This window comes from Schistocerca americana, chromosome 9, assembly GCF_021461395.2.
Source record: "Schistocerca americana isolate TAMUIC-IGC-003095 chromosome 9, iqSchAmer2.1, whole genome shotgun sequence".
Taxonomy (NCBI): Eukaryota; Metazoa; Arthropoda; class Insecta; order Orthoptera; family Acrididae; genus Schistocerca; species Schistocerca americana.
Genome location: NC_060127.1, coordinates 59,814,594 through 59,841,508, shown reverse-complemented (window position 1 = coordinate 59,841,508; position 26,915 = coordinate 59,814,594). Strand labels below are relative to the sequence as shown.

General features: G+C 44.4%; 1 protein-coding gene across 1 annotated transcript in view; it reads right to left on the bottom strand.

Moving 5' to 3' along the window:
- Positions 1–4,274: 4,274 nt before the first annotated feature.
- The window catches only part of LOC124550895 (UDP-glucosyltransferase 2-like), a 104,459-nt gene continuing 81,818 nt past the window's right edge, over positions 4,275–26,915 (bottom strand). The window contains exons 4-5 of the mRNA XM_047125672.1: positions 23,595–23,814; positions 4,275–4,753 (exon numbers count right to left, since the gene is read on the bottom strand). Of these exons, the coding sequence (XP_046981628.1) occupies positions 4,474–4,753; positions 23,595–23,814 (500 nt within the window). The 3' untranslated portion in view covers positions 4,275–4,473. The remainder of the gene's footprint in view (positions 4,754–23,594; positions 23,815–26,915) is intronic.

Below are 26,915 nucleotides of genomic sequence, written 5' to 3'. Positions count from 1 at the left end.
AAGCTGCGTGAGACGTTGCTTTGTCCTGCTGACAGATACCCTCATGCTGAGGAAAAACAAACTGCATGTAAGAGTGGATATGGTCGATAGATTTGGGAGGAGGAGACCAGAGAACGAGGTCATCGGTCTCATCGGATTAGGGAAGGACAGAGGAGGTAGTCAGCCACACTCTTTCAAAGGAACCATCGTAGCATTTCCCTGAAGTGATTTAGGGAACTCGGGGAATATCTAAATCAGGATGGCCCGACGCGGGTTTGAACCATCGTCCTCCCGAATACGAGACCAGTTGGCTAACCACTGTACCACCTCGTTCGGTGAGTGGGCATGGTTCCCAAAGATAGACGCATGTTTGTGATGATCCATTGTGCCTTCCAGAATGACGAGATCACCCGAGAAAGCTACGAAAACGTCTGCCAGAACGTGATGCAGGCAGGGTGTTTTCTTTCAGACGTTTCGTGCCGTACGCGCCAACGGCCATCTGTCCATTGATCATGAAACGTGATTCATCAGAAAACGCCACCTGTCGCTGCTCAGTGGACGTCTGTTCGCGGTATTGGTGTGAAAATTCCAGCCTTCGTCGGCGATGAACAGTAGACAGCATGGCAGCATGCACCAGGTACATCGCATAGACATCCACAGTAGTTGATGGGGCATTGTTGGTAGTTGCTTGGTTTGTCTGGGAGTTAGTTGTGCAACAGTTGCATGCCTGTTCACTTGTACACATCTCCTGTCATCTATGGCCTGTGGTGCACTACAGTTGCCTTGGCGCCAGTTTTGGATAGTGCCATTTTTCCAGGCATGTATAAGCTCCCGTCTCCTTTGGAGATTATATAGGTTAATTAATGATTATTCTGTTACAATCCCCTTGTTGTAGTTGACCGTGTATATCGAGACTTCGTTCATTGTTAGACTGATGGAGACGCATTAAGAGCTCGTAAAATTTAATTTATTTCCTTTATCACACTGCACAAACATGAACACACTATTATTCAAACTGTGCGCCACTACTATTAAACATAGAGATAAATCATTCGCTACGCAACCGCCTTTGGCTCGCGCAGCCTACACCTTCCACAGCCTCTCAACAACTGCCTCTGCTTGCAACTCTCTGCGCCACTGGGCATTGTCGCCCTCCAAAGAACAACCACTTACAGATACTACACACCAGTACCCTCACACGTGGTATACTTTAACCTAAGTGGCATGCCAACAGTTTACAAACTTAGCGGTCTGGGAAATGCTTTCACCCTTGGTCTGAAAAGCCAGTGTTCATGCCCTTACGGATATCTGATGAATCACTCTGTTTCTGCATTAAAATGACTCCACTGTTTCCAGTGTCTCTCAGATGTGCTTTATATACCCTCTACCACTAAAATGCGCGTCATTTATGACGGCGGCCGAGTTTAGGTTCGTTCTGCGCATCTGACGTCACAAAACATAGTCAGCCAATGAACAGAGAACGACGTTGCCAGAGTTCGACTGCAGTGCAGAGCACGGACGAGTGTCTTTAGTTTTAGAAACGTTCAGTCATAAATAAAGTAACTGAACAAAAGCAATGTCTTGATAACAGACTTTGTTTTATAGAAAGTTTGAAAAAAGCATTCTTTATACCAATTGCTTAATATTCTATTAATTAATTAAACCAAACAAGCAATAAGCCTCCTAATTCAGGCGATAGCAAAGAAAGGTGTTTGTATCATTCTCACTGACCGCTTTTTCGTAATAAAGAAGAGCGGTAATTGTTTATTTCCTATTGTACTTTGACGAAACGTGAGTAATTCATAGTCATACCAACAGTGTTTGTCGATATTTTGCGTGATATTTTAAAGTCCTCCGGGAGTAACATTGAATGCGTTAGTGTAATGGTTAAAATGTTAATGAACACAAAGCTCTTGGAATGGCATTGACAACGTCCCTTTTAAAAATGACAGCAATAAATTGGCGGGAGGTGGCAAGAAAAATCAAGGGAGCTTTGATTGAAAACAGTCAACGTAGCATAGACCAGTTCCAGAGAATACTGTTTAACAACACGTATATTTTATCCAAGGCCTACTACATAGCACAGGTTCTCCCCATTCCATCAATGGTGGCGAAGACGATCATGTCCACCTTAGCAAAGTTCTTGTGGAAAGGGGAATTGTTTCGAGTGCCGGTGAAGACAGCAGTTTTGCATCCAAGCAATGGAGGAATGGGTCTAACCGACATCAAGTCTAAAGCGATGGCATTGTATGTCAAACGAACATGGAGCATAATGTGTAATTATCCAGGGTGCATTACAGCAAAACTATACGATATTGTCAGGCCAGAAAGTGGAGAGCCCCCGATAAATATACAAAAAATAAGTTTTAAGCTGAAACACGTTAGGGAGTATTATCTTGAACTAAGTTATCTCAGCAAAAAGCTTTTAAACTCCAAAAACGTTACAGCAAAGGCGATTTTTATGCTGGAATAGCATGGAATGTGGTCTGGAAAAACATCAGTAGTGATGTTCTTTCGTCTGACGTGAGAACAGCGTGGTACAAGGTAGTCAATAACATCATCAGCACTAATGAGCGTCTTTTTGCCATCGGTTTAAGTGACACTAACCTCTGCAGCAAATGCAACCTCGTTGATAGTGTGCCTCATCGTTACACTTGTGGAGATCGGATTATCAACTGGAGGTGGACCAGGGAGAAAATTGCTCAAAAACAAGAACTTCAGCAAACAAAGTACCGACTAACATTTTCTTCAGACCAGAAGAAAGTTACTACCCTCAGGCAAAAAATAATGCAGTGATTTGGTTAATGGGCAAATATACAAGTTATGTTTTTAACAATATTGGGAGCGATGAGCATATTGAATACAAGATGTATATGGAAAATGAATCCGAGAAAATACTTAAATATCAGAATCACAATAAGAAACATGGTAACATGCTCCAGATTGTCTTCAACCGAATGGGTATAGGTTAGGAACTGGATTCCTAGTAGAGAGGGAATGAGTTGGGTCACGTTCGCGACCCTAACCTCACTTTCAAGTCACACATGAAAAATAAATCAGTAGTACAGCAGATACAAGAATATGGCGACAAATATCTGGTGTCTGATATAAAGGAAGATCTTGAACTCCCTATAGATGCGTTTAGAAGGCTGGAACTGACAAAAATAACAAGGCAGTGAAATATTTTGCGATGTCACTGTTCAGGACTGCTCCTCTGTCCATGTAATTTACCCTGGAAGGAACACACATCAAGGATTTACTGAATGATTAATTTGGGTCTGGGAAATGATGATGAGGAACCTCAGGCTGCAGAAGAAGAAAATGTGCATGCTGAACTGCTACCAGTTGAAGGCGACAGTGAAGGTGCTAATTGTGAGCTACTGCTAAAGACTAATTTTTTGAATGCTGTAATTTATGACTGCAATTATCTGTCACCTTATTTATGTCATTTCATTGTAGCCATTTTTGTTACTGTTTTTGGTTAATTAAAAAAGAAAGTGTATTGCTGCTAAGCGAAAGGTTCTGAGTTCAAACCTTGGTCGGTGTTTAATATTTTTTTTATTTAAAAACAATATCGAAGTGTCTTACTCCATGAATTTTATTCGTTTGAATGTAATTTTTTGAAATTTCTAGTGGCAACTAAAATCGACCATATAGAAAGTATACGCTATGGACTTTTTTCCTCTGCAAACTCTTCAGAATTTCGTGCAATGGTTTACTACATCTAATGCTGCACAATAACTGCGTTGAACATCGAAACAAAATTAAGTCATTTAGGGGGGGTAGGTTCCAGTCAAGAAGATGTGAAAAAATCAAATTTTTGGGCCAAATAGTTTTTATGAAATCGAATGATAAAGTATGTCTAAGCAGTCGAAGCACCATGTATCTGCACAGGCGAGCAGTGCAATGTTGACAAAATCGCGCACATCGCGGAATGCGGGGAGCACGTCTCTGTAGCAGCGAAAGGGTTAATGCGGCCGTGGTGACTTTACTTCATAAACTGCGCGCTCCCCCTTAACGTAAGTTTGCGAACTATACTATGGTGCTGCTTCTCTTGGCGCGTACAACTGGCAATGCAGCAATCTCCCGTGTTTGGGCGGGCATGCGTGACCCGCCAAGATAAAGGAATTGAACTATAGTACTGCCACCTTCCTCTTGCATGGGGTTATTGCATGTCAGAGTCAAACATGGCGTTATTCACATTAATGTGAATGGACTTCTAGATTCGTCATTTAAAGTGAAGAGGTTTAGGAATACCACTACCGAAGCACCAGTGAGTAATAAAACTGCAGAACTCTGTTTACGAATAACCTCGTCTTTTATTTGAATAACAATATCAAGTAGAGAGTGATTTGCTTTGAGGCTCGGTGACCATACTAGTGGTATACAATGACAAACATTTTCACAAGATTGGAATGAGAATGTAGACTATGGACACTGGGAGGGTTTGTTTGTACTGTCAGGGTCGCCAGCCGCCATAGCTGGACTGCTGTGTCACGACCTCTTGAGCTTGCCGCCCTCCTGGAACAGCGCCGAGAGGACCTTCCTGGTGAGGAGGTACACAGCTGAGGACGCGGCAGCGGCGGCCAGCAGGACGAGTGCGGTGACGTCGAGCAGCCAGCGCTGGAACCAGTGGAGGTCCAGCGAGGCGCAGCGCAGGTGTGGCGCCCCCTGGTGCCTCAGGGCGTACTCCGTCCACCAGACGGCCGTCTCCAGGGCTGTCTGCGGCCGGTCCCGGTAGATGGCCGACAGCTGCTTCATGCGCTGCTCGTAGCTGGGGGCACAAACAGGTTCTGGTTCACAACCGTGCTATCGGCAGTAGTTATTTAAAAACATGGAAACAGTCTGAACAACATATCCAAATTGTCACACTACAGTTCAGTGATTGCTACTCAAATGTTACTTCCTTCGCCCTCTACCCTTCTTTCTGAACAACTTGGAACTATCTAGATCTACATTTATATGCTGCAAGCCACCCAACCGTGTGTGGCGGAGGTCACTTTACGTGCCACTGTCATTACCTCCCTTTTCTGTTCCAGTCGCGTATGGTTCGCGGGAGGAACAACTGTCTGAAAGCCTCCGTGCGCTCTCGAATCTCCCTAATTTTACATTCGTGATCTCCTAGGGAGGTATAAGTAGGGGGAAGCAATATATTCGATACCTCATCCAGAAACGCACCCTCTCGAAACCTGGCGAGCAAGCTACACCGCGATGCAGAGCGCCTCTTTTGCAGAGTCTGCCACTTGAGTTCGTTAAACATCTCCGTAACGCTATCACGGTTACCAAATAACCCTGTGACGAAAGGCGCCGCTCTTCTTTGGATCTTCTCTATCTCCTCCGTCAACCCGATCTGGTACGGATCCCACACTGATGAGCAATACTCAAGTATCGGTCGAACGAGTGTTTTGTAAGCCACCTGCTTTGTTGATGGACTACATTTTCTAAGGACTCTCCCAATGAATCTCAACCTGGTACCCGCCTTACCAACAATTAATTTTATGATAATTCCACTTCAAATCATTCCGCACGCATATTCCCAGATATTTTACAGAAGTAACTGCTACCAGTGTTTGTTCCACTATCATATAATCATACAATAAAGGATCCTTCTTTCTATGTATTCGCAATACATTACATTTGTCTATGTTAAGGGTCAGTTGCCACTCCCTGCACCAAGTGCCTATCCACTGCAGATCTTCCTGCATTTCGCTACAATTTTCTAATGCTGCACCTTCTCTGTATACTACAGCATCATCCGCGAAAAGCCGCATGGAACGTCCGACACTATCTACTAGGTCATTTATATATATTGTGAAAAGCAATGGTCCCATAACACTCCCTTGTGGCACGCCAGAGGTTACTTTAACGTCTGTAGACGTCTCTCCATTGATAACAACATGCTGTGTTCTGTTTGCTAGAAACTCTTCAATCCAGCCACACAGCTGGACTTATATTCCGTAGGCTCTTACTTTGTTTATCAGGCGACAGTGCGGAACTGTATCGAACGCCTTCCGGAAGTCAAGGAAAATAGCATCTACCTGGGAGCATGTATCTAATATTTTCTGGGTCTTATGAACAAATCAAGCGAGTTGTGTTTCACACGATAGCTGTTTCCAAAATCCATGTTGATTCCTACGGAGTAGATTCTGGTGAGCAAAAAACATGTTCTAAAATTCTACAACAGATCGATGTCAGAGATATAGGTAATAGTTTTGCGCATCTGCTCGACGACCCTTCTTGAAGACTGGGACTACCTGTGCTCTTTTCCAATCATTTGGAACCTTCCGTTCCTCTAGAGACTTGTGGTACACAGCTGTTAGAAGGGGGGCAAGTTCTTTCGCGTACTCTGTGTAGAATCGAATTGGTATCCCGTCAGGTCCAGTGGACTTTTCTCTGCTGAGTGATTCCAGAGTCTTTTCTATTCCTTGGACACTTATTTCGATGACAGCCATTTTTTCGTTTGTGCGAGGATTTAGAGAAGGAACTGCAGTGCGGTCTTCCTCTGTGAAACAGCTTTGGAAAAAGGTGTTTAGTATTTTAGCTTTACGCGTGTCATCCTCTGTTTCAATGCCATGAACATCCCAGAGTGTCTGGATATGCTGTTTCGAGCCACTTACTGATTTAACGTAAGACCAGAACTTCCTAGGATTTTCTGTCAAGTCGGTACATGTGCCAGTTGCAGGTTCTTTTCATTTGTTACTACTCAAATATTATTTCGTTCCCCTTTTTTCCTTCATTCTGGACAACTGGGAACCATGTGCCAGTTGCAGTTTCTTGTCATTACTCTCATTTTATTCCTTCCTTATTCTTTCAACTTTACTTCATTTTTGTTTCCTTTTACATAGTTCAGACTATTTCCTACTTGTTCTCTTGCTGCTACTGCTACGGATTTCTTACAATTTTGACATTTTGCTCCTAAAGCTATATCTTTCTGAAACGCCATCTGCTTTTCTGTTGTGAATGTCATCGAAATATCAGCTTAATGGTTCAAATGTCTCTGAGCATTATGGGACTTAACATTTGGGGTCATCAGTCCCCCAGAACTTAGAACTACTTAAGGCTAACTAACCTAAGGACATCACACACATCCTTGCCCGAGGCAGGATTCGAACCTGCGATCGTAGTGGTCGTGCGGTTCCAGATAGAAGCACCTAGAACCGCTCAGCCATAATGGCCGGCTCAGCTTAATGTGTGCTATCACGTATCAGTACCACCCAAAGGGTGTCAATGTTTCCGTTTGGCGCCAATTGCAGTCACATGGGATCTGGCTGACCCAGTGGTGTGCGTCTGCTGAGCCACACCCCCAGCAGCTCTGTACTTCAAGCCCCCTCTGCCATTGCAATACAGGACACCCAGCAGTAGCATCTCAGGCAACTCATTCTCAGAGCCTCTTCAGTATGGGAAGTCACGCAGACATGGCTCCAACATCATCGTTGTTTCTGTTGTATGAACTGGACTCTGTTTCTTGCTGCACAATGGGTATTGAGTCCTTCTTCTTCTGGAGAACATACATTCAAAAAATCTTTTATTTGCTGTGATAATCTGTTCGCTAATCAGTTTTGATTTCAGCTTTCCTCCAACGACAGTTGCTGCTCCACTCTGTAGCCCATCTCTCTTTACCACTGTGCACAAAGTCGAGTAAGATGGCAAGAACTTACATGAAGTCATTAAAGATCGCCGAACTCACATTGAGCGAACAGTAGGGCTGAACAAAAATGACTGACAAGGCACAATGCATCTTGTAGAGGGTATAGTATGGTCGTATTGGAATAATTAATGTCGGGTGATGGTTTTAAAGTAATTCACGTGACATGAAAACTTTGTGGAAACGCGTCGATTTACTGAAGGCTAGTTTATCCCGGGGAAGTACTCAGAGTTGACCACGTCCGGGTGGCGGCGCGCGGCTGGGGAGCGGCGAAGGGAAGCGACAATAGGCAGCTTTGGGCAGCTCAGACTCTGAGAAAGCAGTAACGGGGCACGGCCTCCAGCTGCCTTAAGATGAGTGACAGTGAGGGGGTGGTTGACCCCATGCTAGTGTACCGGGGAGCAGACAGAGAACTTGTACGCCTGTTGGTAAATGTCCGTCGTCCCATTTTCAGTGCAACATGCGAAAAAGCCGCGCAAAGCTACGGTGGAGCAGTCAATAGAGGCCGAAATATGCGTGTTTGTGACTATAGTAACTTCACACTGAATTCACGGTCTGCAGAATCTCAAGTAAATCAGGTGAAGAGTGACAGAATGAAATACGCCGGCCTCCGATGGGAATGTAGGACCAAGGAATTTGAAGCACTCTCCTGGGAGTCAGAATTTCGGAAAAATTGGTGTCTTATGCAGATGCTAACCTTGATGGGTGGCCTGGGAGGAGCTAAATAGCAGAAGTTGAGAGAAAGGGAAATTTTGTGGGAATTTGTTCACTTCCCAGAGCAGGCATTGGTTGCAGCTGGGAAGCGATGCATAATTAACGCGACTTGCGCTGCAACTGGCGTAAGTGATTTTGCTGGAGGGGAAACCAAGGCGAAGAGTGGACTGACAGAAGTCTCCATAAAGGTTTTCTGTTCCCAGCTTGCCTAGAGTGCGGACGTGGCGCTCTTTACTCAGCTTGCCTGAGAGAGAGTGAGCATTTCTGCAGTTTAGGACTTAGCAAAAGGAACGATTGAGCTTCGTTCAGCTATGTACTAAGCAAAATGGTTAGGAGTGAATAGACGAGCGCAGCCTTGCAGCATCACGAGGCCGGTCGACGTCCGCACAATGACGCCGTACCACCATTCTGAATTCGGTGATATTGCGCCCGCTCCGGCTTGAGTTAGGCTACTGATTAATTTGTTGGATCACGTCACCAAAGTTTCCACAAGGGTTTCATGGACCGTGTACTGCAGGATTCTTCTCGCACTTTGCATTATGCCTGGGTCAGCCAATAGGAATTAATTTTGATTTATCGCGCTTCACGTAAACGCAATTTATTCCCACTGCCTGTTAGGAGAGTCATGTAATGTGATGATTGAAGGTCGTGAGTCAAAATAAATTTGTGCTAATCGACTGCATCTGTTTTCAATCAAGTAGCTGAAATCCCAAGTCTTAATTCATTTTATGTTCAACATTTGCATCTGGTGTTCAATAGCTGGATATAACATCAATGTGCACCCCTTTTTAATTAAAAGGGATCAATTCTGAATCAATTAATGTCAACACTCCCACCGCAGTTCAATCAGGAGACACAGGACCTTATTACTTTCTTTGTGTTATCCGATATTGCGTCAGTTTTGCACTCTCTGTTGATATGTTAGTCAATTAGCTGGGGTGAACACACGCCAAAACCAGATAAGTGAGAGGTGGGATGTTACAGTCGTACATAACATAATGAGCCAAGACAGCAAAATACTGATACAGATTATAGAATGGGAAACTCGATAGAACGACTCCCTTCTGGAGGATGAGCTATGAAATAAAATGAAATAAGGATATGGCATTGTTGTCCAGGAGGCCCCATCCGGGGAAGTTCAGCTGCCGAGTGCAAGTCTTATTTTAGTCGACGCCACAATGGGAAACTTGCTTGCTGGTAATGAGGATGAAATGATGATGAGGACAACACAACACACAGTTCGCGGGCGGAGAAAAATCTCCACCCCGGCGCGGAATCAAACCTGGGCCCATTGCATGGGAGGCAAGCACGTAACCACCCAGCTAAGCAGGAGCACATCTGCTATGATTGTTGAGAAATGTAGGAACACACAAAGATGTACTGACTCTACGATCTATCTAAGAAGATAGGTTAAAGATAGCAAAGCCTATGTTTATACATACATCAAAAAAAGTTTTGCATCACCTCGGTTCCGAGAGTTCCGGAACCTGCACAGAAAATTGGAATAGAGGTCAATATAAACACCATTTTCGCCCTTTTTATTGCTCATGAAACCATACATTGCATGTTGTACCACCATACAGCAAGACCTTCACAGGTGGTGGTCCAGGTTGCTGTACACACTGGTACTTCTAATACCCAGGAGCACGTCCTTTTCCATTGATGCATGCCTGTATTCGTCGTGGCATACTATTCACAACTTCATCAAGGCAATGTTGGTCCAGATTGTCCCACTCCTCAACGGCGATTCGGCGTAGATCCCTCAGAGTAGTTGGTGAATCACGTCATATATAAACAGTCCTTTTCCATCTATCCCAGGCATGTTCGATAGGGTTCATGTCTGGAGAACATGCTGGCCACTCTAGTTGAGCGGTGTCGTTATCCTGAAGGAAGTCATTCACAAGATGTGCACGATGGGGGCGCGAATTCTCGTCCACGAAGACGAATGCTTCGCCAATATGCTGCCGATATGGTTGGACTATCGGTCAGAGGATTTCATTCACGCATCGTACAGCCGTTACGGCGCCTTTCATGACCACCAGTGGCGAATATCGGCCCCACATAAAGCCACCGCAAAACATCAGGGAACCTCGCTGCATTCGCTAGATAGTGTGCCTAAGGCGTTCACCCTGACCAGGTTGCCTCTAAACACGTCTCTGACGATTGTCTGGTTGAAGGCATATGCGACACTCATCGGTGAAGAGAACGTGACGCCAATCCTAAGCGGTCCATTCGGCATGTTGCTGGGCCCATCTGTACCGCGCCGCATGGTGTCGTGGTTGCAAAGATGGACCTCGCCATGGATGTCGGGAGTGAAGTTGCGCATTATGCAGCCCATTGCGCACGTTTTGGGTCGTAACACGACGTCCTGTGGCTGCACGAAAAGCATTATTCAACATGTTGGCGTTGCTGTCAGGATTCCTCCGAGCTATAATCGGTAGGTAGCGGTCATCCATTGCAGTAGTGGCCCTTGGGTGGCCTGGGCGAGGCATGTCATCGTCCCTGTCTCTCTCTATCTCCTGCATGTCCGAACAACATCGCTTTGGTTCTCTCCGAGATGGCTGGACACTTCTGTTGTTGAGAGCCTTTCCTGGCACAAAATAACAATGCGGACAATGTCGAACTTCGGTATTGACCATCTAGGCATGGTTGAATTACACACAATACGAGCCGTGTACCTCCTTCCTGGTGGAATGACTGGAACTGATCGGCTGTCGGAACCCCTGCGTCTAATAGACGCTGCTCATGCATGGTTGGTTACATCTTTGGGCGGGTTTAGTGGCATCTCTGCACAGTTAAAGAGACGGTGTCTGTGATACAGTATCCACAGTCGACGTCTGTCTTCAGGAGTTCTGGGAACCGGGGTGAGGCAAAACTTTTTTTGATGTGTGTAGTATTTAGAGATCTTGAGAGCTGTTGAACGTGTTAACTGGAATACATTTAAGGTAGCAGGGACAAAATACAGGGAAGTAAAAAGTTATTCATAAATTGTATCGAAACCAGACTGCAGCTGTAAGCGTCCAAGGACATGAAATTGTAGCAATCGTTGAGAATAGAACGAGGCGGTGTTGTAACCTATCGCCGATGTTACTCAATCTGTATATTGAGCAAGCAATAAAAGAATCCATGGAAAAATTTGGAAATAGAATGTATTAAAGGGGGAATTAATTAAACCTTTGAAGTTTGCCAGTGACATGGTAATCCTGTCAGAGACAGCAAAGGACTTCCAAAAGTAATTGAATGGAACGGTCAGTGTGTTGAAAAGACATGTAAAGCAAAAGTAATGGAAGGCAGAATTACATAAGGTTACGCAGAAGGAATTGTCGAGCTCGACGTCCAGACTGTGAAGGATTAAGGTATGTCTAGCAACAGCCCTGTCACCTTCTGGGTTGTGGGGTCATGAAGATGTGGTACAGAGGTGTACGCGGTCAGCACTTTTGCAGGGTCCGGGCCGAGGTGCCGCTACTATTCGATCAAGCAACCCCTCTGTTGGTATCGAGAGGTTGAGTGCACCCCACAAAAGCCCCCCCCGCCACCCCCACAGGAAAAATTCCTTGTCAGTTTCGGGAGTGGAACATGGGTCCTCTGTGTGGTAGGCATCTGTGCTGACCTCTCAGTTATGGAGGTGGGCATGGAGGGATTAGATTAGGAAACAGGATAGTAAAACTTGCAGAGAAGTTTCGCAATTTTGGTAGCAAAATAACAGACAAAGGTCGAAGAAGAGAGGATATAAAATGTGTATTGTTTTTAGGAAAAAAAAACATGTGTGATGAAGAGGAATTTGTTAACATCGAACATAAAGTTCTGAAGGTATTTGGAGTCTAACCTTAAACAGTAGTGTAACGTGGAATATAAATTGGTTAGACAAGAAGAGTATAGAAGCTATTCAAATGGGGTGCTACAGAAGTATAGTGAAGATTAGATGTGTAGTTCGAGTAACTAATGTGGAGGTACTAAACTGAACTGGGAAAAAAGAAGTTTATAGCACAACCTGACTACATGGAGGTATCGGTTGATAGGACATTCCGGTAGTACCAGCTTGGTAATGGAGGGTAGTAAATAAGATAAAAATTTTAAAAGGAGACCAACGGACGAATGCAGTAAGCAGATTCAGATGGATGTAGGATGCAGCAAGACAACAGCAACGTTCCTATACATAACTTCTTGGATCAGTTGTGTTGATTTCATATTCTAGGAATACTTCAATATTTATTTTGTCAGCTGATTATCATTCGTTTTGTGTAAATACCCATAAAATATTAGTCTTCTTTCCGTTAGTGTTTCTCTTATTTTTTTCTATTTTTGGCATCAATCATCATTGCTCCTTAGTTTCCTGGTACCTTTTCTTCAAGATATTCTCTTCAATACTTCTACTTTCTGTGACCTGTAATTCATTTCTAGGTATTGATTTTCGTAGAGGCATTTTGGTTTAATGCCGTGTTATAATGCATTCTATTTGTGTTCCTTGATATGTGGTTTATAACGTAAATATTTTTTAATTCCATATTTCCTTTCTATTTTCTGAGTCCTTTTATTTATAGCACGTTTTTCTAATTAATCTTCGTCGTTTAACACACTTATACTTTTTGAACAGCAATAATTGACAAATGTCCAGCAGGAAAAATTTTCGTACATTTTTTGAGTTAGAGAAAACTTGGGGTTTGTCTGCTGAGGTCATAAATATTATGTACTTTCTGTCTGTTCCAAGAGATTGGCTTGTATTTCTGCACCTGCTAAATTTTCAGACAGAAGTGCAGAATCGTCTACAAATACCGGGCAGTTAACTGGTTGTACTTGATATTCTTACACAATTTCATTCCAACTTCTTTTAATCTTTCATTTCAGTTCCTTAATTTTAATAATACACAGTTGAAAATGACTGAACATCAGCCATAATCTCGTTTTACAGCTATATTTATTTTGCAGTGCTTAAAAATTTGGCACCCTTACATGGTCTCGAGACCGTTTCTGACCACCCTGAATATAAAAACTATTTAAACATTTGTGCCAACAATATTATGTGTAACTTGCAAATAATATACTGTAAAATTATAACATTAGTTGCAATGGCAATGGCAGGTACTTAGTATGATGTTAATTCTGAAACTGAGTGCTAGATTAGAGCATAATCTTTGACAGTGCAGTACGGTTGCAATACGGTCTTTGGCGGAGTTGAGAGTAGCCATCGAGATCAGTAGAGGTGGAAGTGTGGGAAGGAGGGAACGGACTGTACTATACCATCGCCTCTTCTGTGTCAGTATTTCCCACTCACCTTCAGCCACACCTCAATACATTCCTCCATCCCTATAGCTAATGTTAGCAGTCATCCTTTCTAAACATCCAACTTCTCTGCATAGAGTTGTCTATTTCGATCCTACTGCACTACAAAATCCCTACATGTTCACACCCAGTACAACCATTCATACCTGGTGGTCGATCCTGCAATGTCACACACTTTGTAACTTGTTCTGTTCAGCATTAATCGTTTCTAAGCTTATAAATTCGCCTTCCACAGTCAAGTTACACAAGGACACTGAAATGCATCAACTTTCCTCTAAGTATCCAAATTATCTCGGACACATCGTTTACTAACCTTCCTGAATGATACTGACAAGGGGTTGAAACTACTAATCAGCAAAATTAACTGTGGAGTAAGCACGACGTTGATGAAGGGAGTGTAATTTATCAGCTCGTCGCTTTCTCGGCGTGCTGCACTAATAAAAATCTCTCGGGTTTCCAGCCGAGTGTGTTCATCGAAATGGCACGACGTTTCGTCGAGTGTGACTCCTATCAACATCTTCGCCACCATATGTCACGCCATTTCTGTGAACTCACTCATTTGGAAACCAGAAAACTTGGGCATGATTCCGGTCTTTTTCCCACACCTTTCATCATTCCACACAATTTTACGACAGCGGTATGCACATACTGATAATTGAAGTGGTTCCTTCTGGCTACGTTATGTGGCACATGCACCGTTGCTTTATTGCTTTCTTCATTTTATAGTTTTTGTTGGTCATACGGCCCACTAATGTCTGTTCACTCTCATACATTTCCACAATTCGTTAAACATAAAAATGAGCTGCTACATAAATAAGCGGTGTGGGAATAATTATTCCTCACTGAAAGCAAAGGTGGAAGAAATCCATCCGCAATAATGTTACAAATGATTAAGGCCACTTTTCATCGGTGATAGTCAATATTTTTACCTGTCGCCCACTTTTGTGTCTCTACATCTACATCTATCTGTATCTATATTGTTACTCTGCAGTTCACACTTAAGTGCCTGGCAGAGGGTTCATCGAACCATTTTCATATTACTTCTCTACCACTCCATTCTCGAATGGCGCGTGGGAAGAAGGAACACCTAAATCTATCCGTTCGAGCTCTGATTTCTTCTACTTTATTATGATGATCATATCTTCCTACGTAGGTGGGTGTCAACAAAATATTTTCGCATTCGGAAGAGAAAGTTGGTGATTGAAATTTCATAAATAGATCTCGCCACAAAGAAAACCGCCTTTGTTTGAGTGACTGCCACCCCAACCCGCGTATCATATCATTGACACTCTCACCCATATTGCGCGATAACACGAAACGAGCTGCCCTTCTTTGCACTTTTTCGATGTCCTCCATCAGTCCCACCTGGTAAGGATCCCACACCGCGCAGCAATATTCCAGCAGAGGACGGACACGTGTAATGTAAGCTGTCTCTTTAGTAGGTTTGTCGCATCTTCTAAGTGTTCTGCCAACAAAGCGCAGTCTTTGTTTCGCCTTCCCCACAATATTATCTATGTGGTCTTCCCAATTTAAGTTGCTCATAATTGTAATTCCTTGGTATTTAGTGTCTGTTGCCCGCCCCCAGTAACTGAGTGGTTAGCGCGACAGAATCTCAATCCTAAGGCCCTGGGCTCGATTCCCGTCTGGGTCGGAGATTTTCTCCACTCACAGACTGGGTATTGTGTTGACATAATCATCATCATTTCATCCCCATCGACGCGCAAGTCGCCGAAGTGGCGTCAAATCGAAAGACTTGCACCCGGCGAACGGTCTACCCGACGGGAGGCCCCAATCACACGACATTTACAGTTTAGTCTCTGTTAGCAGCAAAATTTTCTAAACGCCTACTGGGTCCCCAAAACCTCAGTAATGATCATTTATGAAGTAGCAAAGTAACGTTACTTTATGAAGTTCATAAAGCAGATATACAGCGATTTAAAGCATATAATAATAATCACTCACCAAATAATTTGTGTCAAAATGTTATGAAAACATAATGAAAATGTTTTTATAATCGCTACCGTCTATCACACAACAGGAAAGTTTCCAAGCCCTCTGGTGGGCGGTAGGGATTTGGTTGACTGTCACCGCTTTCAATTAACTGGCAACAATGGAGGCGCTGCCACAGCCAATTTTGTAATTTTATTTGTTTGTTTACTTCGACTTATTTTCGAGGGTGGAGTAACTCAGAGCATTACTGTGGGTCTTTGCTGAGCTTAGCCCAGTATATGTATATTCTCGTAATCATAATTCCCATTGTTTCGCTAATACCCCGTCGCAGATTTGTGATACGTGAAATTTCCATGATTCTGCCACTGTGTCTATTCCGCAGTGTTGCGACCGTGTGTACTGTAGAGTCAACTTTCTGGCAAGAAATGTGTTTCTAGAGTACTGAATGATACATTCCCGTCACTTAACATGCCACACTGTGACTACACACTGGTTACTTATTTACACTCGCATTCATTCTCCATGCCTTTCCACGAGGGTTGAGGTGAGAACAATACCAGTTATTGCCATTGTATGATGTTACAGAACATCAACATATGTATATACAAATAATTTACAGGTTAATGTTTGAATCTGACAAGCAGAAGGCAGCATTTTGTGTCGCTTCATATACGAGGTGCATTCAAGTTCTAAGGCCTCCGATTTTTTTTCTAATTTACTACTCACCCGAAATCGATGAAACTGGCGTTACTTCTCGACGTAATCGCCCTGCAGACGTACACATTTTTCACAACGCTGACGCCATGATTCCATGGCAGCGGCGAAGGCTTCTATACGTGTCTGTTTTGACTACTGGAAATCGCTGAGGCAATAGCAGCACGGCTGGTGAATGTGCGGCCACGGAGAGTGTCTTTCATTGTTGGAAAAAGCCAAAAGTCACTAGGAGCCAGCTCAGGTGAGTAGGGAGTATGAGGAATCACTTCAAAGTTGATATCACGAAGAAACTGTTGCGTAACGTTAGCTCGATGTGCGGGTGCATTGTCTTGGTGAAACAGCACACGGGCAGCCCTTCCCGGACGTTTTTGTTGCAGTGCAGGAAGGAATTTGATCTTCAAAACATTTTCGTAGGATGCACCTGTTACCGTAGTGCTCATTGGAACGCAATGGGTATAGATTACGCCCTCGCTGTCCCAGAACATGGACACCATCATTTTTTCAGCACTGGCGGTTACCCGAAATTTTTTTGGTGGCGGTGAATCTGTGTGCTTCCATTGATCTGACTGGCGCTTTGTTTCTGGATTGAAAAATGGCATCCACGTCTCATCCATTGTCACAACTGACGAAAAGAAAGTCCCATTCATGCTGTCGTTGCGCGTCAACATTGCTCGGCAACATGCCACACGGGCAGCTGTGTGGTCGTCCGTCAGCATTCGTGGCACCCACCTGGATGACACTTTTCGCATTTTCAGGTCGTCATGCAGGATTGTGTGCACAGAACCCACAGAAATGCCAACTCTGGAGGCGATCTGTTCAACTGTCATTCGGCGATCCCCCAAAACAATTTTCTCCACTTTCTCGATCGTGTCGTCAGACCGGCTTGTGCGAGCCCGAGGTTGTTTCGGTTTGTTGTCACACGATGTTCTGCCTTCATTAAACTGTCGCACCCACGAACGCAGTTTCGACACGTCCATAACTCCATCACCACATGTCTCCTTCAACTGTCGATGAATTTCAATTGGTTTCACACCACGCAAATTCAGAAAACGAATGATTGCACGCTGTTCAAGTAAGGAAAACGTCGCCATTTTAAGTATTTAAAACAGTTCTCCTTCTCGCCGCTGGCGGTAAAATTCCATCTACCGTACGGTGCTGCCATCTATGGGACGTATTGACAATGAACGCGGCCTCATTTTAAAACAATGCGCATGTTTCTATCTCTTTCCAATCCAGAGAAAAAAAAAATCGGAGGCCTTAGAACTTGAACGAACCTCGTAAGTCTACCAGACTGAGCCGTGCTCTGTCCCAGCTACGCGTTTTCGTGAACTTCGCTGTGCATCTGTGTTTGGTTTCCCGCCCTTGTCGCGGGCCGGCCGAAGTGTCCGAGCGGTTCTAGGCGCTACAGTCTGGAACCGCGCGACCGCTACGGTCGCGGGTTCGAATCCTGCCTCGGGCATGGATGTGTGTGATGTCCTTAGGTTAGTTAGGTTTAAGTAGTTCTAAGTTCTGGGGGGACTGATGACCTCAGCAGTTAAGTCCCATAGTGCTCAGAGCCATTTGAACCTTGTCGTGGTGACTTTGTGGTTCTTCTTCCTTGTACGTGTGGCAGCACTGATGTGTATCGATATTTGCGCCGTGTACCATCTTTGGTTTGGTGCATACAGTTTCCGGCTAGGGGGTCTGGAGTGAGTCGGTCGGTTGTTGGCCGACGAGGGAAGTTACCTACGCGCGGTGCTGTCGGCTGGGGTCGCTGGCAGCCCCTGCGCAGTGTCGGAGTGCGTGTGGAGCTGTTCGATGGCGATGAGCTTCGTGGTTCACCGACCCAGGACGTCAAAGTTGAGTAGTGGTTTCAACTACCCAAGCCACGTCTACTCATGTTATGGTGGTTCACTTCGGTGGTTTGCTGTTAGGGAGCTTTTCCAAAAAAATGGTTCAAATGGCTCTGAGCACTATGGGACTCAACTGCTGTGGTCATTAGTCCCCTAGAACTTAGAACTAGTTAAACCTAACTAACCTAAGGAGATCACAAACATCCATGCCCGAGGCAGGATTCGAACCTGCGACCGTAGCGGGCTTGCGGTTCCAGACTGCAGCGCCTTTAACCGCACGGCCACTTCGGCCGGCGAGCTTTTCCAGTGAGCAACACTGAGTGGTTCTACGGCTGAGATTTAGCAGCCATGCGGTGCAATTAACTATTTTGGTCGACTACAATTTGAGTGCACCAGTGGAATTTTCTGTCTTGTGGCCGTTAGTGTTCTGATTACCTGCCCTGGGCACTGACGTAAATTCAGGCAGTGTCCTTTTGAGTGAAGTTAACTATATTGCCGTGTTTCAAATTCAAGTGTACCAACGGAATTTTCTGCCTTGTGGCCGCTAGTGTTCCGATTACCTGCCCTGGCCACTAACGTAATTTCAGTCAGCGTCCTTTCCTCGCCTGTTGTCGCTGTCAAACATGGTGTGTAATTTTGACAGCTAATACATACTCCATTGTGGATTATCACGTTTGTAGCATTGCCGGTTTGAGTTCTCATGTACTGATTGATGGCAAGCAACTCATTGTGTCGGTCGGTCCATGGCTGTCCCCTGGTTGGGTTCCGCGGGATCAATTATAGTTTGGCTCACCACCTCTCTTACGAAAGTGAACGAGGGCAGACCGACCTCCCTGGAGGCCTTCTGAGTGACACCGGTGTTTAATCATCTGTTGTCAGCTATTTTAAATTTTAGGCTTATGGTTATTTGTTTTGTTTTCTTAAAATTTTGCAAAATTGATTTTTAAATTTATCTTTCAAGCTTAAACACAAGATTATGGTAATACATTTTAAAGTTTTGAAACTTAACTGTGGCCTTCAGCCATTGGTACTGCACCTTGCATATGTTGCTTCTTTAAATTATTTTATTGCTGTCTTAATTCGATTTTTATCTTTTTGATTTTGTAAGATTTCTTGTTGTTAAACATGCTGGCCTTCTGACTTTAAAGGGTCTATGGTAATATATTCTGAAGTTTTGAAATTTAATTGTGGCCCTCAGCTATTTGTGTTGCACCTTGCATGTGTTGCTTTTTGGGTTTTAAATTATTTTATTGCCATCTTAATTGAATTTTTGATTTTTTTAAGATTTGTTGTTGACCTACTCCCTTTAAAGGTCTATGGTGATATATTCTAAAATTTTGGAATTTAATTGTGCCCCTCAGCCATTTGTATCACACTTTGCGTATGTTGTTTTTTGAATTATTGTACTGCTGTCTTAATTGGATTTTTATCTTGTTAAGAATTCTTGTTGGAGGCCTTCAGCCGTGAAAGAGTTGCATTCGGTAAAGATTCGGCTATGTGCCGCTTTGGTTGTAAAGGTTATTAAATTACAATAAATGACAATTAGAAGCAGAAACTAACCTCAACCTTTGGCCCTTTCCACAATCCTATTACCTGTTCTGACCAGAGAGTTTAGTGGGCGTCTCACAGACCACATATGAAAACGTGGAGTGGGGAATTCTTCATAGTACATCATGCTGTCCGTTTCTCCTCTACATTGTCTTCTTAAGATTGTGCAACTTGTCAGCTTCGCTTTTCAGATGGAGAGGCAATACTGAACGGAACAGGCAACCTCTGAATCGCGGTAGATACGGCAGCGCCTGTGAAGGTCCTTGTGGCCTCATTCAGACGAATGTCTCAGTTCTTATAATCAAATTTATCTCAAGACATTGGTGGCTCATCTTTATCTACAATAATCATGGAAGTCTTGCTTACAAGGCAAGAATGCTAGCCATTTCTCCACCATTGCCGCGCGGACTACACCGACCTCCACTGCCCTCCCCAACACAAACGTCAGTTCACATCTTCAGATTATTTTCCCCTTCTTAAATCATCACTATTGCTGAGGCTTCCCGGCACTGGAATAGCACCCCAGCGTTGGATGTAATAGGGAAATCCTGCACCTCAGGTGCAGGTGACCTATAGATCTTATAATTAAATTTTCCTCGACACATTTCAATCTAATCTTCATCTGCGAAAACGATGGAAGCTGAAGAAGTGAATTAAAATTTGTGCCATGGTCAGGAAAATAAGCTAGAGATGTGAAGTTTGCACTTGGGTAGTCCACGCAGCAACGTTAACTATAGTGCTGTGGTGGTGTAATGGCGAGCATTCCTGCCTAGTACGCAAGGAGACCCAGGTTGAAGTCCCAGCCGTGGCACGAACTTTAATTCGTTTCTTCAGCTTCCATCATTACTGTAGAACGTCTTAGTGTATGTGCGCTGTTTCTCCCATTCTGTGGCTCAGTATTCAACAGCTGAATACACGAGTGAAATTTCAGCATTTTATAGCATAACCGCATTTGCTGCCCAACTAATTACAGCTATTTGGTCGAGATATCTAGCCATGTTAACTCTGAGTAAACTACTTAGCTTCTGAAATGGAATTATATCAATAAACTTTAGTATGTCTCATGTCTTGATAACATCCACTGTGTCAGGCAGTTATTGGAGAAATGAATATAAAAACGTGTACATGATCTTTGTGGGCCTGCAGGAAGGCTTGAGCAGTGGTGCTTCAATATCCAATTCGCAGTGACAAATACTTCACTTTATACCTAATTGTTATGTAGATGGAATGTTGTGGCCGCTCGTTTACTTGTTTGTAATTGGACTGTCCACTCGCAAAATTACTTGTTCAGTATGATGAAGTGACTCGACAGGGTAGCCTACTATTACAATGCTTGATAATATTTGTTCTGACATTTTACCACCAGATCATCCGCATACTGGATTATCTTCGAGGTCATAGCTGAAATGCTGTGGAGATACACATTAAACCAAATGAGAGCCAGTACTGATCATTCAGGCTGGTTATTGTTGAGAGTACTCCATCTATTAGGTTCCTTAACCATAAAAAAAACTGGAAACCGTCAATCAGAGGGCAATGTTGTTGAGCAAACTATTTAGCTTCTCAAATGGAATTATATCAACAACCTTTAGCATGTCTCATATCATAATAATATCCACTGTGTCAGGCAGTTATTGGAGAAATGCAGAAATGAAAATTAAAACGCATGCATGATCTTTGTGAGCCTGCTGAGAGCGTATGACAATATCCCTAGAATAAAAGTTTGAAAAGCAATGAAAAGGGGTAACGTGAGAGGAAAGAGGATTAACTTGTTTGTGATGAAAATGCGAAACAACGCTATCCATAATATTTTCGTTAAAAAGGCCTGAAACAAGGTTGCGGCACATCACCTGCTTATTTAACATTTACTTGGAAGAGTCGCCGAATGGCTGGTACAAGGAGTGCTCAGGCATGGGAATAAAGATTGGTAGCGACACTCATCGGTTTCTTTTTATTTGCGGATGACCAACTAATATTACCTCAAGGTGAAGAGGATATGGAATGCATGCAGAGAGAGCTTAGAGAAGGATATAGCAAATAACGTTTGGAAGCAAATCTGAACAAGTCAGAGTGTATGTGTTTGGAGCAGGATTCGGTGAAAAGTGACATAGAGGAACGAAACAATGATGTTATTTCCTGAATAGCAATGGGGAAGAGAGATGGCTGCAGTTAATGAGGCAAGATAACATACGAATGAGAAGGAGTGGAAGCGAATGGAGATAACGTACTCCATAACAAAAGCTTTGCAGAACAGAGTGCTTCAGAGGTATGGGCACGTGCAGATAATACCTAACCATAGATGACGAAGAAAGATTTTAAACCGGCAGCCGCGAAGAAAAAGAAAGTGAGGAAGGCGAGCGCAAAATGTAAATGTCGTGTGACCCAGGCCTCCCATCCGATAGACCGTACGCCAGGTGCAAGTCTTTCGATTTGACGCCACTTCGGCGACTTGTGCGTCGATGGGGATGAAATGATGGTGATTGGGACAACACAACACCCAGTCCCTGAGCGGAGAAAATCTCAGACCCAGCAAGGAATCGAACCTGGGCCCTTAGGAGTGACATTCTGTCGCGCTGACCACGCAGCTACCAGGGACGGACATGGGAGCGCCAACATTGGGAAAATACACTACTGGCCATTAAAATTGCTTCACCACGAAGGTGACGTGCTGCAGACGCGAAATTTAACCGACAGCAAGACGATGCTGTGATATGCAAATGATTAGCTTTTCAGAGCATTCAAACAAGACTGGCGCCAGTGGCAACACCTACAACCATTTCTCATACACAAACAGCAGTTGGCCGGCGCTGCCTGGTGAAACGTTGTTGTGATGCCTCGTGTAAGGAGGAGAAATGCGTAGCATCACGTTTCTGACTTTGATAAAGGTCGGATTGTAGCCTGTCGCGATTACGGTTTATAGTATCGCGACATTGCTGCTCGCGTTGGTCGAGATCCAACGACTGTTAGCAGAATATGGAGTCGGTGGGTTCAGGAGGGTAATGCTGAACGCCTTGCTGGATCCCAACGGCCTCGTATCACTAGCAGTCGAGATGACAGGCATCTTATCCGCATGGCTGTATCGGATCGTGCAGCCACGTCTCGATCCCTGAGTCAACAGATGGGGATGTTTGCAACATAACAACCATCTGCACGAACAGTTCGACGACGTTTGCAGCAGCATGGACTATCAGCTCGGAGACCACGGCTGCAGTTACCTTTGACGCTGCATCACAGACAGGAGCGCCTGCGATGGTGTACTCAACGACGAACCTGGGTGCACGAATGGTAAAACGTCATTTTTTCGGATGAATCCAGGTCCTGTTTACAGCATCATGATGGTCGCATCCGTGTTTGGCGACATCGCGGTGAACGCATATTGGAAACGTGTATTCGTCATCGCCATACTGGCGTATCACCCAGCGTGATGGTATGGGATGCCATTGGTTATCATCTGTATTTGTTCTTGGTGTAGCAATTTTAATGGCCAGTAGTGTACATACAGCATGCAATGGAAGACAGAAGTCTAATGACGGATGATTGGAACGAAAGAGGCCCTTGGAGGTTGGAAGAAGAAAAGAAGAGAACCCTAGCATCAATCCTAGTCTCAATACCGTACCGTAAGCTCCTTCAGATTCGCTTCACCCGATTTGACACCTCTCTTAAATCTGGATTAAACCAATGTTGTTAGCCCCCGCATCGGATCGCTGCACTCCCAGTTATTTCAAAACCCACCCTGCTCCCCTAGGATTGTTTTCTCAACGACACGAAGTAGTGCTCTACCCCAAGTACATCCCACATTGTGGGGTGTTCGTGGTGTAGAGCACTAACCCATACGCTCCAGTAAAGTCGTTACGTGAGCTGTCTAAAGTTGCTTACGGCAGAAATGTCAGAATTGCGGACATGCGATGTGACGAAAATTTTCAAAACTGTACCTGGGGTTTTTGAGTATCTTGTTGATCCCCTCGAGGACCGACTCCTTGGTGAGTCTGAGCGTGTCCAGCTTGACGGCCGCGCCCTTGGCCACGTTCTTGCGCAGGTTGGCGTACTGGTCGGCCAGGAAGGGGACCCCCACCACGGGCACGCCGTGGTACACCGCCTCCATGGTACTCAGCATCCCTCCGTGGCTGATGAACACCTTCACATTGGGGTGTGCTGAAAACCAGACACTTTTGACATGCAGTGAGACATATTTCCAGCGGAAAGAGACAGCTTGGAAGGATACTACACTGAAGAGCCAAAGAAACCGGTACACCTTCCTAATATCGTGTAGGGACCCCGCGACGAAGCACATGCGCCACAACACGACCTGGCATGGACTCCACATGTCTGAAATAGTGCTGGAGGTGAATGACACCATGAATCCTGCAGTGCTGTCTGTAAACCCGTAAGAGTACGAGGGGGTGGAGATCTTTTCTGAACAGCACGTTACAACTCATCCCAGATATGATCAATAATATTCATGTCTGGTGAGTCTGGTGGGATGCGGAAGTGTTTAAACTCAGAAGAGTGTTCCTGAAGGCACTTTGTAGTAATTCTGGACGTGTGCGGTGTCGCATTGTCCTGCTGAAATTGCCCAAGTCCGTCGGAATGCACAATGAATGGATACATGTGATTAGACAGGATGCTTACGTACGTGTCAACTGTCAGAGTCGTATCTAGACGAATCAGGGGTCCCATATCACTCCAACTGCACACACCCCACACCATTACAGAGCCTCCAGCGGCTTGAACACTCTACTGCTCACGTGCAGGCTCCATGGATTCATGAGGTTGTCTCCGTACCCGTACACGTCCAACTGCTCGATACAATTTGAAACGAGACTCGTCTGACCAGGCAACATCCACCGTCAGTAGCTGACGGGCCCAGGCGAGGCGTAAAGATTTGTGTCGTTCAGTAATCTAGGGTACACGAGGGGTCCTTCCTCACCGAAAGCCCAAAAAAAGTGGCTCTAAGCACTATGGGACTTAACATCTGAGGTCATCAGTCCCCTAGACTTAGAACTACTTAAACCTAACTAACCTAAGGACATCACACACATCCACGCCCGAGGCAGGATTCGAACCTGCGACCATAGCAGCAGCGCTGTTCCGGACTCAACCGAAAGCCCATATCGGTGATGTTTCGTTCAATGTTTCGCACGCTGACACTTGTTGATGGCCCAGTATTGAAATTTGCGGAAGGGTTGCACTTCTGTCACGTTGAACGATTGTCTTCAATCCTCGTTGGTTAAGTTCTTGCAGGATCTTTTCCCGGCCGCAGCGATATCGGAGATTTGACGTTTTACCGGATTCCTGATGTACACGGTATACTCGTGAAATGTTCGTACTGGAAAATCCCCACTTCATCGCTACCTCGGCGATGATGTGTCCCATGGCTCGTGCCCCGACTATAACACCACGTTCAAACTCACTTAACTCTTGATAACCTGCCATTGTAGCAGCAGTAACTTATCTAACAACTGCACCAGACACTTGTCGTCTTATGCAGGCGTTGCCGACCACAAGGCCGTATTCTGCCTGTTTACATATCTCTGCATTTGAATACGCATGCCCATACCAGTTTCTTTGGAACTTCAGTGTAAGCAATTCAGAAATTCTACATAAGTATACTGTAAGATTCCGGGAGAACTGCCGGATGTCTGTAACATGTCGGTACGACTTTTCGGAGCAGAGTCTTCTAGCCATGTTCAGGTGAATACTAACGGGCAGTACACGGAGCCTCCCAATTTAAGATCGCACCGGTATATGCGTGGTATCCCAAGTGACAGTGCGCATGCGTTACCTGAGTGCATGCCCTTTTTCTGTAAGTCTGTGAGTCGGCCGGAGGTCGCAGGTTCGAATCCTGCATCGGGCATGGATGTGTGTGATGTCCTTAGGTTAGTTAGGTTTAAGTAGTTCTAAGTTCTAGGGGACTGATGACCTCAGAAGTCCCATAGTGCTCAGAGCCGTTTGAACCATTCTGTAAGTCTGTGAGCTGCTCTATGCGTTCTCCATGGTGAAAGCTCGTCTCTTCGGCATCAAAACGATTGCCTTTGCACGGTAAGACGGCAAGACGATGCCCATTACGCAGCACGAAGTTTTTCTGTAATCGGGTCCCAAGCAGAATTTATGGAAACCGCCGTCCCGATTTATATGGGATTCAGACAGGCCTATTTCCACTGTGCTCCAAAAGTTTGATATGTGAGCCACAATTTTTGTTTCGTTGCATTTCATCGAATGATCAGTGGGAATACAGTGTTCAGCGATAGCGGACTTCTTTGCTTGGAGAAGGCGAGTATGCCGGTGATGCTCTGAAAGGTATTTCCGTAAGAGCGTGCATAAATGATTACTGTTTTATAGCTTATTTGAGACTAACATGCTTACAAGTTTACACATACTGCGCTGTTTATTTACATGTACATTCTTTATTTCCTGCAAGGAAACAAGTAGGACGAGCCTGGTTACTAGGAAATTATATTGCAGCTTTTATTTACTTTACTTATCCACAATGTGGCTTTGTTGTATCGTATTTACGTTGTCCCATGACAGAACTTGATATGAATCAACCACAGATCCATTCATTACTCAGTGTTTTTCAGAGGCGTACAGTACAATGATGGAGTAGCACCGGTACAGTATTTCCCGGTCGCTGGATTGGAAGGAGAGGTCCTATTCCATGGCCTGCGAGTTCTCCAGACCTGTACCTTCGATTGTTTCCTAGCGGGATATCTGATGTCACTCATGCATGAGACTCCAGCGGATACAGAGATAGAATTAGCGGTCAGAATTGTAGCTATCTGTGATGTGATTTGAAACACACGAGGAATATTTGTCAGGGTGCGTCAGAATATTATTTGCCGATGTCATGATTGCATTGAGGTTGATGGCCATCAGTTTCAGAAGATTTTGAAAGATAGGGTACAAATAGTACGTTCATTGTGTCAATGATGGTATTTGCGTTTAACAACAAATAATGTAAATAAAAAAGTTCACAGTATTCAATGAACTGTGGACGAAGCCCGACCAACAGGCATTACACGCATTGATCAAAAATGATAGTGCATTGAGAATGGCTAGTTTCTAGCTGGAATCTAGATCTGCCAATAAAATTTTAAAAGGACGGACTGATAGCTGAAATCTGTTATTTACAAGTCAATATAGCAGTCACTGCGTGCAACAGCTTTCTGAATGGAAGGTAACCTGATGAAGTATGTTAACCTTCAGTTCCTATATTATGGGTCTTGAATGTTACCTATTATGTTGTTTATATAATA